General features: G+C 38.6%; 2 protein-coding genes across 4 annotated transcripts in view; both read right to left on the bottom strand.

The window, feature by feature from the left end:
- The window catches only part of LOC138161686 (ubiquitin-conjugating enzyme E2 E2), a 409,692-nt gene that overhangs the window by 58,803 nt on the left and 336,892 nt on the right, over nucleotides 1-13,997 (bottom strand). For both annotated transcript variants that reach the window (XM_069088487.1, XM_069088486.1), the window contains one exon: nucleotides 6,971-7,118. In XM_069088487.1, coding sequence (XP_068944588.1) covers nucleotides 6,971-7,118 — 148 coding nt within the window. The remainder of the gene's footprint in view (nucleotides 1-6,970; nucleotides 7,119-13,997) is intronic.
- The window catches only part of RPL15 (ribosomal protein L15), a 431,201-nt gene that overhangs the window by 357,117 nt on the left and 60,087 nt on the right, over nucleotides 1-13,997 (bottom strand). The gene's annotated exons all lie outside the window — the stretch shown is intronic.

The raw sequence follows: 13,997 nt of genomic DNA, 5'->3' as shown, positions 1-13,997 counted from the left end.
GAGAAAATAAAATTCCTTAAAAACTAGAATTGGGTAAGCAGAAGCTAACGACTTCATGAGACACCAAGAAACAATAAAATGAAGTCAAAAGAATGAAAAAAATAAGAAGTAAAATGTAAAATATCTTATAGGGGAAAAAAACTGATTTGGATAATAGACTGAAAAGAGATAATTTAAGAATTATTGGATTACCTGGAAACCATGATCAAAGAAAGAGTCTAGAAATCATATTTTAAGAAATTATCAAGGAAAACTGCCCTGATATCCTTGAACCATAGGGTAAAACAGAGAGGGAAAGAATCCACTCATCACCACCATGGAGCCATAGTCAGGATCACATAAGACTTAGCAGCTACCACATTAAAGGAGCAGAGGGCTTGGAATATGATATTTTGGGAAGGCAAAATAGCTGGAATTATAAAGAATAACTCACCAAAACTGAATGTAATCCATTGATGGAAAAAAAAACATTTAATGAAACAGAGGATTTACAAGCATTCCTGATGAAAAGACCAGAGTTGAATAGGAAATCTGACTGTCAAATACAAGACTCAAGAGAAACATATAAAAGTAAACATGAAAAAAAATCATAAGGGACTCAATAATGTTAAACAGTATACCTTGGGGTGGTCAGGTAGCACAGTGAGTAAGAGCACTGGCTCCAGTGTTGGGATGACCTGAGGATCAAATCCGGGCTCAGATACTCAGCACCACACCCAGAAATAACTGGCCATGTAACCTTGAGCAAGTTACTTAACCCTGATTGCTTTAAAAAAAACAAAAAACAAAAAAACAGTATACCTTTCTATATGGGAAGATGATATATGTATCTTTCAAGCATTTTATCATTATTAGGACAGTTAAAAGGACTCTACATAGAAAAAGGACACAGGAATGAGTGGATTATGTTGGGATGATATAAAAAAGAAATAGTTGAGAAAGAAAGAAGCCCCAAGAGAAGAGACAAGGGAGAGAAAGAATGAGGATAATTATCTCTCATAAAAGAGACACACAAGGAAGAGCTTTTACAGTAGAGGGGAAAATGGTGTGTGTAAGGTGGGGCAGGCAATGCTTGAACCTCACTCACTTCTAAATTGGTTCAAAAAGGGAAATTATATATACATACTTAATTGGTAATAGTTATCCATCTTACCCAATAGGGAATTAGGGGGGGAAGGGGTTAAAAGAAAGAGAGTGTGTGTGTGTGTGTGTATGAAAAGAGAGGGTAGATAGGAAACAGTGATTAGAAGCAAAACAAATTTTAAAGGAGTGACAGGATAAAAAGAGAATGATAAACAGAAGAAATAGGATGGAGGGAAATGCATAGTTAATAATCCTAATTGTGAATGAATGGGATGAAATCTCCCATAAAGCAGAAGCAGATAACAGAATGGATTAGAAACTACAATCCAACAATACAATGTTTATAAGAAACACACTTGAAACAGAGACACACAGAATTAAAATAAGGTATTGGAGCAGACTCTATTATGCTTTATCTGATGTAAAAATGGCAAGGGGTAGCAATCATGATCTCAGATAAAGCAAAAGTAGGTCTAATTAAAAGAGATAAGAAGAGAAACTACATTTTGCTAAAAGGAACCAAAGACAATGAAGTAATAGTAATACAAAACATATATGCACCAAATGGCATGGCATTCAAATTCTTAAAAGAAAAATTAAATGAATTACAGGAAGAAACAGAAAACAAAAGTGGAGGACCTCTACCTTCTCCTCTCAGAGTTAAGTCTAACCATAAAATAAATAAGAAAGAAAGAAGACAAGGAGATGCACCAAATCTTAGAAAAGTTAGATATGATAGAACTCTGGAGGAAATTAACGGGAATAGAAAGAAATACATCTTATTCTCAGCTGTACTTTGAACTTCACAAAAATTTACTGTGTATTAGTGCATAAAAACTTCGCAACCAAATGCAGAAAAGTAGAAATATTAAGTGTACGCTTTTCAGACCACAATGCAATAAAAATTACATTTAATAAAGGGCTGTGAAAACATAGACAAAAAGCTAACTGGAAACTAAGCAATCTAATCTTAAAGAATGAGAAATTCAAAGAACAAATCACACAAACAATCAGTAATTTTACTAAAGAGAACACAACAATTAGACAACATTCCAAAATTTGTAAGATGCAACCAAAGCAGTACTTAGGGGGAAATTTGTATACATTAATAAAAGATAAAAAGATTAATGAACTGGCTGTGCAACTAGAAAAATAACAAATTAAAAATCCCTACTTAAATATCAAAACGGAAATCCCAAAAATCAAAGGAGAAATTAATAAAATTGGAAGTGAATAAAATCTATAAAATCAAAGGAAAAATTAATAAAACAGAAAAACCATTGAGCTAATAAATAAAACAAGAAGCTGGTTTTGTGGAGAACTGCCCCCTCCCCAATAAAATAGATAAAGCATTGGGTACTTTGATAAAAAAAAAAAAGGAAGGAAACCAAATTATAGAATCAAACATGAAAAGGATGAATGCACCACCAATGAAAATGAAATCAAAGCAATTTTTAGGAGTTATTTTGCCCAATTATATGCCAGTAAAACTGACAATCTAAATGAAATGAATATTTACAAAAATATAAATAGCTGAGATTAACAGAAGATGAAATAGAATACTTAAGTAACCCTATCTTTGAAAAAGAAATTGAATAAGCCATCAATGAGCTCCCTAAGGAAAAAACCCCAGGACCAGATGGATTCACAAGTGTGCTCTACTAAACATTTAAGAAAGAATGAATCCCAAATAAACTATTTGAAAAAATAAGTAAAGAAGTCCTACCCAATTCCTTTTATGACACAAATATGATTTTGATACCTAAACCAGGAGATTAAGAAAACTTTACACTAATTTGCTTAATGAATATCAATACATAGTTTTTTTTTTTTAAGTAATTAGGGTTAAGTAACTTGCCCAAAGTTACAGGGCCAGTTTTTTTGTGTGGGTGTTAAGTAAATACATAGTTTTTAAATAAAATACTAGCAAGGAGATTAAAATGATATCTCATAATGATCATACACCATAACCAGGTAGGATTTATATCAGGTCTGGTTCAATATTAGGAAAACTATCAGCACAATTGACCACATCAATAATAAATATAACAAAAATCAAATGATTTTATCAATCGATTCCTAAAAAGCCTTTGACAAGATATAACTACCGCTATTAAAAACCACTAGAAATAAACGGAGCCTTTCTTAAAATAAGCAGTATTTATCTAAAACCTAAATCTAAGAGCACATATTATCTGTAGTGGTTATAAACTTGAAGCCTTTCCAGTAAGATCAGGGGTAAAGCAAAGATGTCCATTGTCACTGCTATTATTCAGTATTGCACTAGAAATGTTTAGTTATACCAATAAGATAAGAAAAAGAGATTGAAGGTATCAGAACAGTCAACAAGGGAACAAAACTATCACTCTTTGCAGACTACCTGAGAACTCCAGAGAATCTTCTGAACAAGTGGTTGAAACAATTAAGGATATAATATAAAGTCACACAAATCATCAGCATTTCTATATATTACAAACAAAACCCGGCAGGAAGAGATAGAGAAATTCCATTTAAAATAACTGCAGGCAATATAAAATACTTGAGAGTCTACTTGCCAAGACAAAACCAGGGATTATATGAACACAATCACAAAACACTTTTCAGAAAAATAAAGTCAGATTTAAACAATTGGAGAAATGTCAGTTACTCATAGGCAGGCTGAGCCAATATAACAAAAATGACAATTCAATGCCATGCCAATCAAACTACCAAAGATATTTTGTAGAGCTAGAAAAAAAAAAAACATTAACAAAATCCACATGGAAGAACAAAAGGTCAGACATAATCAATGGAATCAGTGAAAAAAGATGTTAAGGAAGGTGGCCTAGCAGGTCCAGAGTTCACACTATACTACAAAGTGGTAAACATCAAAACAATCTGGTACTGGCTAGGAAATAGAATGATGGATCAATGGAATAGATTTACTACTATGGTAGTAAAGTACCATAGTAATCTAGTGTTTGATAAGCCCAAAGATCCAAGTTTTTGGGGTAAGAACTCAACATCTAACAGAAAGCTGCTGGGAAAACTAGAAAATCATTTGGCATGAAATAGGCATGGATCTACATATACTTGGTATACACTGTATATGAAGATCAGGTTAAAATGGATAAATAGATCTAGATATAAAGAATATTAACATGAGTAAATTAGGGGGCATGGAAAAATGTACTTGTCAGATCAATGGATAAGGAAAACATGTATGACCAAACAAGAAATTGAGGGGAATTCCCATAAGGGGAATAAAATAGATAATTCTGATTAAGTGAAATTAAAAAAGTTTTTGCATAAACAAAATAAATGCAGCAAAAAATTAGAAGTAAAATAGGAAATTGGCAAAAAAAAATTTTTTTTCAGAAAGTTTCTCTGTTGAAGGCCTCATTTTTCAAAATATAGGGAACTGAGTCAAATTTATAAAAATAAGAGTCATTCCCCAGGTGACAAATGGTCAAATGCTATAAACAGGCAGTTTTCAAAAGAAGAAATCAAAGCTATCAATAGGCACATGAAAATATGGTCTAAATCACTGATGAGAGAAATGCAACTTAAAATGACTCTAAGATACCACCTTACACATATCAGATGGGCTAACATGACTGAAAATGAAAATGACAAATGCTGGAGAAGATGTGGGAAAACTGGGACACTCAAGCATTGCTGGTGAAGTTGTGAAGTTGTCCAACCATTCTGGAGAATAATTTGGAACTATGCCCAAAGGGCTATGAAATTGTACATGCCCTTCAACCCAACAAGAGAGAGGGAAAGAATTTGGAATTTTAAAAAATGATTGTTAAAAATTCTATGTATTTTTGTACATATTTTGTACAATATGTAATTGGGAAATATTTAACAAAAAAAATAAAAATAATTTTTTAAAAAGGCTTCATGGTATAGAGAGGATAGTTACGTTTCCAAGGAAAATGAGGCCAAGGAAAACGGTCAGAGCGGCACTGGGTACAAAAAGAGCAGCAGTGGGGCGATCAGAAATCAGGAAATCTTTGCCAAATGATCAAAAGGAGAGGATTTCTGCCTTTAAAACAGATACCAAAGCTGAGGAAATTGTGGGACTCTGAGAGCTGCTGGTCCCAGGATATTTTTCATTCTTTAGGTATTAGTAAAATCCGATTAATTTAGAATCCATTAAATCTAAATTTGTGGAACTCTGGACAGGGGGTAGATAGAAATTTCTCCTTGTTATTTAGGCAGTGAGGTGGCGCTATAGTGCACAGAGCACTGGGCATGGAGTCTGGCAAACCTGAGTTCAAATACAGCCTCAGACACTGGTTGTATAATCCTGGGCAAGTCACTTAACCTGTCTCTCAGTTTATTCATCTGCAAAATGGGGATAATAATAGCACCTACCTCCCAGGGTTGTTGTGAGAATCAAAGGAGATAATAATGGTAAAATGCTTACCATGGTGCCTAGCACACAGTAGGCCCTATATGAATGTTAGCTATTACTATTACAGCTATTACTAGTGACCCATAGCATACAAAACTCCTGAGTGGTTTCATCAGAACCAGTTTAAAATGTAAGTGGGAAACATTTAACAGAAGAAAGGAAAGACCATACAACAAAGATAATGTGAATTTGTGGTTTTCTATATCAATATGTGGCCATTGAATTGGGCATCACTGCCCTATGCCAGTGAAACCACCGGCTCAGTTTCTTTCGCTATGGCTTTCTAAAATTCTAGGTAAGGTTCAGAACTGGTCAGACTCAGAGGCCAGAGATCACTTCAGTCCTAACAAGTATCCCCTGTATCCCATACCCAACAAGGGATCATCCAGTTTAGTTGATGAAGGGGAGCTTGCTGTCTCCTAAGACAACCCATTTCATTGCTGAATCACTCAAGAAATCTCTAAGAATCTATGACAACTGGGGGTGGGGGTGGGGTGGTTTGCTGGTAAATGTTTAACGATTGACTCTCCAGAAGAAAAAAAAACATGCCCACGACTCACTCTTGAGTTAACAGGCATTATTATTATGGTCTTCTCCATCAATCTCTTAGTCAAGACAATCAACAAAATGACACATCAAGTCCTTATTTGCAGCATTTGCTTTTTTTCCTGAGGTGCAAATGGTCCATGATGAAAATGTGACCCTTGGCTCTCACAAGTGGTTTTGAACTAGCCTCAGCACACCCCAGACTAGAAGTGTACTTTCAGATCTCAGAGCTTCCTAAGTAAAGCCAACAATGGGAAAATAAACCAGTTGGTGTGTCCTTTAATTATTAGGAGAAGATAAAAGAGAGAATCCTACTCTGGAAGCCAGTGAAGTGAGAACAGGTGATCTGGAGAGTAGCCTGAAACCCAGATGGCTTTTGGAATTGCCTTTGGATTTCCCAGGCAGCTGCTCTTCCTTATTTGGCCTTTTCAGCCTTTCCCAAAGCAGAGAAGCCACTTGGTGGGGTTTTCCCCCATTTGTTTGTTTGGGTCAGACAGTTCTTCAGACACTGGGAGAACGCTGGAGGGTTCAGTCTCTGCTCCTGTTTGATTGTATCACACTTTAATAGCCTACACTTCTGAAATTAGCATCTTCTCCTAGATATATAATTAAGGCTTAAACTCTTCAATTTGAATTTTTATTATTATTTGGCTGTAGCAGTTAATGTATTCGTATCATGTAGTCCTTAAATGCACTTTCCCTTCTGGAGGAATTTTTCCTTAATTTATATAATAAATGTTCTTTTCCAGCCCATTTCTGTCCCTGTCTCTCTCCCTCCCAAATACATACAAGAAGAAATAAGTCATGAAGAGTTTAATTAGGAGAGGGCAGGAAACTCTATGGAGATGTATAATGATTCACTAGAAGAAAAGGAAAGCAGTGGAGCAAACTGTCAAGTTGGCTGACTCACTGGTCTCGACCAGTCTTATAGCCTCTTACCAGGGTTGCAGTCTGTGAGAAGTGAGCAGATGGAGAGAAGAACCTTAGAAATGGTGAGGGCTGGACTCCAGTTATCCTTGAGAATGTCCAGACAGATCACTCCTTGGCTGTTAATATTACAGTGATAGATTCTTGTCCGAAACGTAACCTAGAGAAAAAATGTAAAGTTAATGTAAATGAATATATATTATTATTATTATCAGATGAAGCAATTCAACAGGCATCTCAGGTTTAACAAACATTTGTTATTTCTCCTAACAAATAAACAAAATATTATCGAATGAAGTCATTATAAGACCTTGCTAAAAGGTTACAAGCATTTTAGGATTTTCCCTGGGGTTCAAATTATTCATTCCCATTATAATACTTACTAGTATGATTAGTATGAAAGAATCAATTTTTAAAAAGTCAAACTCAAGGTCTCATAACATTGGAATGGAGTTAAAGGGTCCAGGTTCAAATTCAGACCCTGAGACTTGTTACCTTTAGTCAAATCATGTAATCTCCCTGGAGGCTCAGTTTCCTCATGAGGAAGGTTAGACCTAATACCCTTTAAGGTTCCTTTCAACTCTAAAAAATGTCAATGTTCTTAGAATTTTGAGTTATACCAAAAAAAATGTCAAGGGATATCTTCTATAACTATCTTTTCACATCTAGTATATTTTTGCACATTTAGACATTCTAATCACCAAAGGACTCATGAATATTAATGGAAACCATTGATAATGACAATTCTTTTGTTCTTGTAATTAATAGTTTAAAAGAAAAATAATTCGATAGTAGTTTTCAACATAGAATTCTAGCACATCACAAAGAGGATACTTTGCAAAGTTCAAGAAATTCCAATGGATGAACTTCTGGTGTCCCAAGATGCGCATTTTGGAGGAAACCATGGTCAGTCCAGTCTGTTTCCTTCCCCAGGAGGAATGAGCTGCCTGGGCTTTAATAACCATCCTAAGACACAGGCCTTTGTTTGCCAAGGAATTTCTATTTTCAAAGATAGGTTTTATACAGCTTGACTTGTTGATGACTGATAAGAGGAAGATGGAAAACTCACACTGGGGACCAATATAATTCCTCTACATCAATGTTGACTAAAGTAAACAACTTTAAGTTAAAAACAACAAAATCTCCGATATCCAGAGACTGGTCTTTAGCACTCCTGAGTGTCCAAAAAGGCCCCAGACCCAGAGATAGGTGGGAAAAAAAAAGCCAAAAGATCACCCAGCAAAAGATCATCCAGAAGAATAAAAGCACCCAGGGGAGTCCGAGTTCTTGGACCTCCCTGAGAAATAAAATTCATTGCTTCCCCATTGTAAACGCCTAACGTAGGCCTCCCTGTTTCTGTGGAGGGCACTTCTCGGGCACCATATTTCTAACCTTGGAGTCATCCCAGGAACCTTCTTCTTTCTCAACATTCCTATCCAATCAGTCCCCTGGTCCATTCAGGTCTACTTCCATAATATCCGCTGCTTCTGTAGCCTTCTCTAAACTCAATTGGCTACCACCCTCCTAAGATCTCCCCACCTTAGTGATGGTGCCCTCCCTCTGAGATTACATCTATCTATCCTACAGGTATCTTGCTCATACAAAGTTGTTTGCATGTTGTCTCCCCCTTTAGAATGGGAATTTGTTGAGAGAGGGGGCTGTTTTTTGTCTTTCTTTGGATTGCCAGCACTAAATACAGGCCCCTGGGAGGCACAGTGGATAGAGCCCCAGACATAGAGTCATGAAGATCTGAGTTCAAATCTGACCTCAGACACTTACCCGCGGGGTGACCCTGAGCAAGTCATTTAATCTCTATTTGCCTCAGTCTCCTCACATATAAAATGTGGAAAATAATAGCAGCTACTGGCCAGGGCTGTGAGGGTCAAATGAGGCGATATTTATAGTGTCTGATCAATGTTAGCTGTAATAGCAACACTGTCATTGTTATTAAGCAGGCTTATTGACTCGACCTGATTCTCCCATAGATGACACATACCCTCCTTGACCTCAGTGTCTCCCTCTTCAATTCATCCTTCACGGAGCTGGGCAAATTCTCTTTGTAAATCTCAGTCTCTGACCATGTCGCAGCTTTCCTCGTAAACATTCATGACTCTCTATTACCTCTAAAGGAAAACACCATCTCTTCAGCCTGCCCAGGAAGGCCCTGAATGGTCTGTCCCCAGCCTAGCCTCATCTCATAGAAGGCTCCTTCACACACTCTATGTTCTAACCAATCAGGCCAGCCAACTGGCCCTCGACTCCTCACATCATCTCTGCCACGCCTGGACAGAAGTCTCTTCCTCACTGCCACCTTTCAGGAATCTCTCCATTCAAGGCTTTGTTCAGGTACCATCTTTCTGTGATGCCCTTCCCTGATCCCTTCACAGGAAAGGCTCTCCCAGAGCACCTTGTCTCCATATCTCCTCTGCCCACCTTTTATTATAATTCTCTCTGTATATGTCATACCCCCCCCCCCCCCCCCCCCCAAGTAGAACGTAAGCTCCTTGAGGTCAGGGATTAATATCACTTTGCCTTTTTTATTCCCAGTGCCCAGTATCACCTGGCACAGAAAGAGCAGTTAACTAATTTTTGTTGAACAAATTAATAAATATCACCAATGCTTTAAAAAAAATCACTTATTTAGGCTAAATATAGTAACAATTTTAATCAGTTATCAACTGTTTCCAGATATCAACAAAGCCTAAATGAAGTTTTTTAAGTGAGTACTACGTGTCAAGTAGGAATAATTTTAGTAATTACATTTTTTAAAATGTGCTTTAAATGTTCCTGGGCTGATCCATAGCCCTAACCTAGCCTTTCCCAGCACTGAAATGCAAACTCTTTGAAAGCAAGGACTTCTACTTCAGGCTGAAGTCTAAGGCCTACCACAGTACCTGGCACTCAGAAGGTGCATGTTGAAAGGAGGTGCTGATGGCATTACACCTGCAGAGGAATGAAACCTGTACGTTACTAAGTGACGGAGAACAATGAATTCCAAAACTCCAGAGAAATTTGGGAAGATGTAAAATCTTTTTACTCCATGAAGTTTTATTAAGCACCAACTATGCGCCAGGCCCTGTGGGGAAGTGCTGGGGCCACAAAGAAGGACAAAAGATGGTCTCTGCACTAGAGGACCTCACAGTAAAGAGGACAGGAACCAGAGGACAACCAATGAGCTGAGTGCGATAAGTAAAAACCATGATGACAGCAACAAAACCACACACGTGGGTAAAGAAGGAAAACACGGAGGGAGCTGGGATGACATGAGTCCCTAGTATGTGAAAACGTGCATTACATATTACATACGTGTAATGTGTGTAACATATGTTTGGGGGGTTAGCAATCAGTAAATTACGGAAGCTACAATGCTGCTGATTTGATTTATTCAGTGTTAATGGTGCTGAGGGCTAAGAATGCAAAGGAAGGCACAGTAGTTCCTGCTCTCAGGGAGCTTACATGGGTGAACAAGCTAAATGCAGAATGAACTGGGGATAATCAAGAGGGAGAAGGAGTCAGAATCAGGAGGGACTGGGAAGCTCTTCTCCATGTTCCAAGCCCAGCCCGTGGCCAGGCCCTTGTCCCTTCCTGCAGGAGGGTTGAAAGAGCCCCCAGGAGGCCTCTGGGCTTTCATCCTCTCCCGTTCCTCTCCATCCCCTGCCCGATGCCGCGGTAAGATTCTCTCCTAGAGCATCTGAGCCTTCCATTCCTCAATCTTTCAGAATCCCGTTCTGAGTTCATGGCATATTTCTCCCCTTCACAAGTCCTGCATTTCAGGCAACCTGTTCCCTGTGGACAATGTAACATCTGACCATTTCCAAGGCTCAGTTCAGGATCCCCTTCTATCCTAATTCCTCAAGCCATGGGTCCCCTATCTTCCGGAAATGATCCTGTGGATACTTGTCAGCTCCCCCACTGCACCCCCTCCCCAGTGCCAGGGAATGTCCCTGAAGTCAGAGATTAATTTAATTTAATTTAATTTGTGTCACCCCAGTGGATAGAGTAGGCCCTCACACATAGTATGTGCTTAATACAGCACTTGTTAATTTGGATTGGATATGTGTACAATCATATACAATTTTTCATTTTTCTTATTTTCTTTTTCATACTCTTGGTCACTTATTTAAACACCTGTACTTCTTTTTTTTAACACACTGTGTTAGGTGGCATAGTGGATAGCGTGCAAGGTCTGAAATCTGGGAGACTCATCTTCCTGAGTTCAAATACAGACTTAGAAACTTATTAGCTGTGTGACCCTGGGCACGAGTAACCCTGTTTGTCTCAGAAATGGTCAACAACTGCAGTATCTCTGCCAAGAAAAACCCAAATGGGGTCATGAAGCGTCAGACATGGCTGAAAAACTACCCCCACCCCCCAACACAAATCAACATAAACTTTCATATATAAAAAAGGATGTCCTGGTGTGGAGAGGAACGGTAGAGAGATTTTTCATGGAAACAGATGAGATCAGTGGGAAATACACTCCCTTCAGAAAAATTCTTCTCCACAGAGATCTGGCAAAGGACTACTTTGACTCCCTCAGCCATGAGTCAGTAGATCATGTGATTCAGGAGAGCAGAGGTAATAGAATTTAACACAGACTTAGGTCTGCTGTCATTTCACAATCTACTTGAATAGACTGCTAGCTGCTATTCTTAAGAAAGATGCTTCTTTCCTTCACTATTTCAATTTTCAGCAGGCCTTTCCTTTCCTTTTTTTATACTTGTACAATCATGTTAAACATATTTCTACATTAGACATGCTGTGAAAGAAGAATCAGAACAAAACGGAAAAACCACAATGAAGAAAAAACTGCAAAACAACCAAAAGTGAAAATAGTAGGCTTTGATCTTCAGCAGTCCTTCTCTCAAAACTTGTTTGTGAAGTTTACTACTAAAACTCCTGAGATTGTGGATAGGCTAGAAAAGGTAAAAAACAAAGCCTCTAACTTGGGGGAAAACTTCAATAGATGGTTGCATGGGGCTGTGAGCGACCCACCACCCAAGCTCAAACATGACATGGCGTCCTGATGGCTGCCCCAAAGCCTGCTTGTCCGGTGTTCCCCTAAGCCAACACCTCCCTGCTGGCATTGGTCTGATGGAGAAAGCAGGGCCTGGGGAGTCAGAAAACCCGAGTCACAGGCCTGCACCCAGTGCCCAGTGTGACCTCAGACAAATTCCTATTCTCCAAAGACTCAATTCTTCCCTCACAAATCAAAGGGGCCAAGACCTCAATAAGTATTTGTACAACGGAATTGCTGGCCCTCCAAGGTCCTTCCTAGCTAGCCCTGGCATTCTAGAACTCCTAATGTGGAGAAAGATCAGTTTCTGGGAGGGCTTTCTCTCTCTGTAGACTGGGAAGGATTTCTTAAGTTTTCCCTGCTCTCAAATTTTAGCTTTTAATTTTTTTTCAGAAAAATGTTTATAATTTGGAAATTTTCATCAATGACATCTTTCTAAGAGAAAGAGAAAATAGGAAGAAATTTAGGAAGACCTGAGTTCTATTCCTGCCTCTGACATGATCTGAGGCAAGTCACTTAAACCTGTACTGTGTCTGTCCCAGGCAAATCTCTAAGACATGAATGATGGATTATCCAGATTTCCATTGGGCTGGAGCCAATGACCATATTTTCCATCATTCTCATGGAATGAGAATTCTCACTAACATTTATATAGTGCCTGCTCTGTACCAGGCACTGTGCTAAGTGATTCAGTGATTTATCTCATTTGATCCTCACAGCAAACTTAGGGGTTATCCCCATTTTCCAGATGAGGAAACTGAGGCAAAAGGGGGTTAAGTGATTTGCTCAGGGTCACACAGCTAGTAAGTGTCTGAGGCTGGATTTGAACTCAGTTTTTTTCTGACTCCTGGCCCAGCACTCTATCCTCTGTGCCATCAAGCTGCCCCTGACTTCAAGTAGATGTGAATTTAAATACCACACACAACAACTTCAGGACCTAGTTGTAATTTTGCAAACAGATGCATTTCTGCCACTGATAAAGGGAAATCCTCATTGAGAGTTCCCTACCATGATGAAACCAAAGATCTGGTGCTTACCCTCCAAACCCCTCCCCGCAATAAAGGGAAGAAATGAAAAACATCTTTCTGTAGCTTCTAGAAGCAGGCTTTTTCTCAAAAAATTCTGTAGTTTCCCCCTCCCCCCAACAAGTGTAGAACCTTTTGTCTCTTGAAAAGGAAAACCTGCTTCATTTCTCCAGTTTGCCTCAGCACCCAGGCTGCTTCCTGTAAATGGACTGCACACCCCACTAAGAGATTGCAGCCTCCCCCATACCCATCACTTTAGAAAGCTCTTCAGAAAGCAGAACAGGGCGATCTAGGAACCCTGAAATGAAAGGGCACACATCCTCTCTGAGCACCATATAGCCGCTCTCATTCTAGGGAAACCCAGTAACGACATTATTAAGCATCTAAATCATAGGATTACAAAAAAGAATTTTTTTTTTTGGCTTGGCAATAGGATTCACTCTGAGATGCTTTAAATAGTGAGCTCCTTCAGGGAATCTAAAATAATCAGATTTATGAAAATTCTATGTCCATGCAACTTTTCAGGAACATGTTTATGGAATAAAAAAAGATACTCATGAATCTCCTTCAATAATTCAACAAGTTACAGTTTTATTCATTGGGGTCCTCTGCCTGCCCCAACTGACCACAGCATCTCTTGGGGAAGGTGAAGGGAATGAGCATTTATTAACTGCCAAATGTGTACCAGGCATGTGCTATGTGCTTTACAAATATCTCATCTGATCCTCATGGCAGCTCCAATTTTACAGTTGAGGAAAGAGAGGCAAACAGACATTAAGCGACTTGCCCAGGGTCACACAGCTAGTAAATGTGTGAGGCCACATTTGAACTTGGGTCTTCCTGACTCCAGACCCAACACTCTATCCACTGTGTCCCCAGGGTCCTTCTTTTAAGACTTACATCAGGGGCCCCCAAACAGTTTTGGTTCTATTATACCTTTGGCTTTTAATAAGCCTTCCCATACCTTCCATTCAGTACAAAAGGAAGTAAGTTTTGG

This window comes from Petaurus breviceps, unplaced genomic scaffold (assembly GCF_028583685.1).
Source record: "Petaurus breviceps papuanus isolate PSGF00001 unplaced genomic scaffold, PetGlider_PUasm1.0 185, whole genome shotgun sequence".
Lineage (NCBI taxonomy): Eukaryota > Metazoa > Chordata > Mammalia > Diprotodontia > Petauridae > Petaurus > Petaurus breviceps.
Note: the sequence above shows the minus strand (reverse complement) of the source record. Positions and strands in the feature narration are given on the sequence as shown.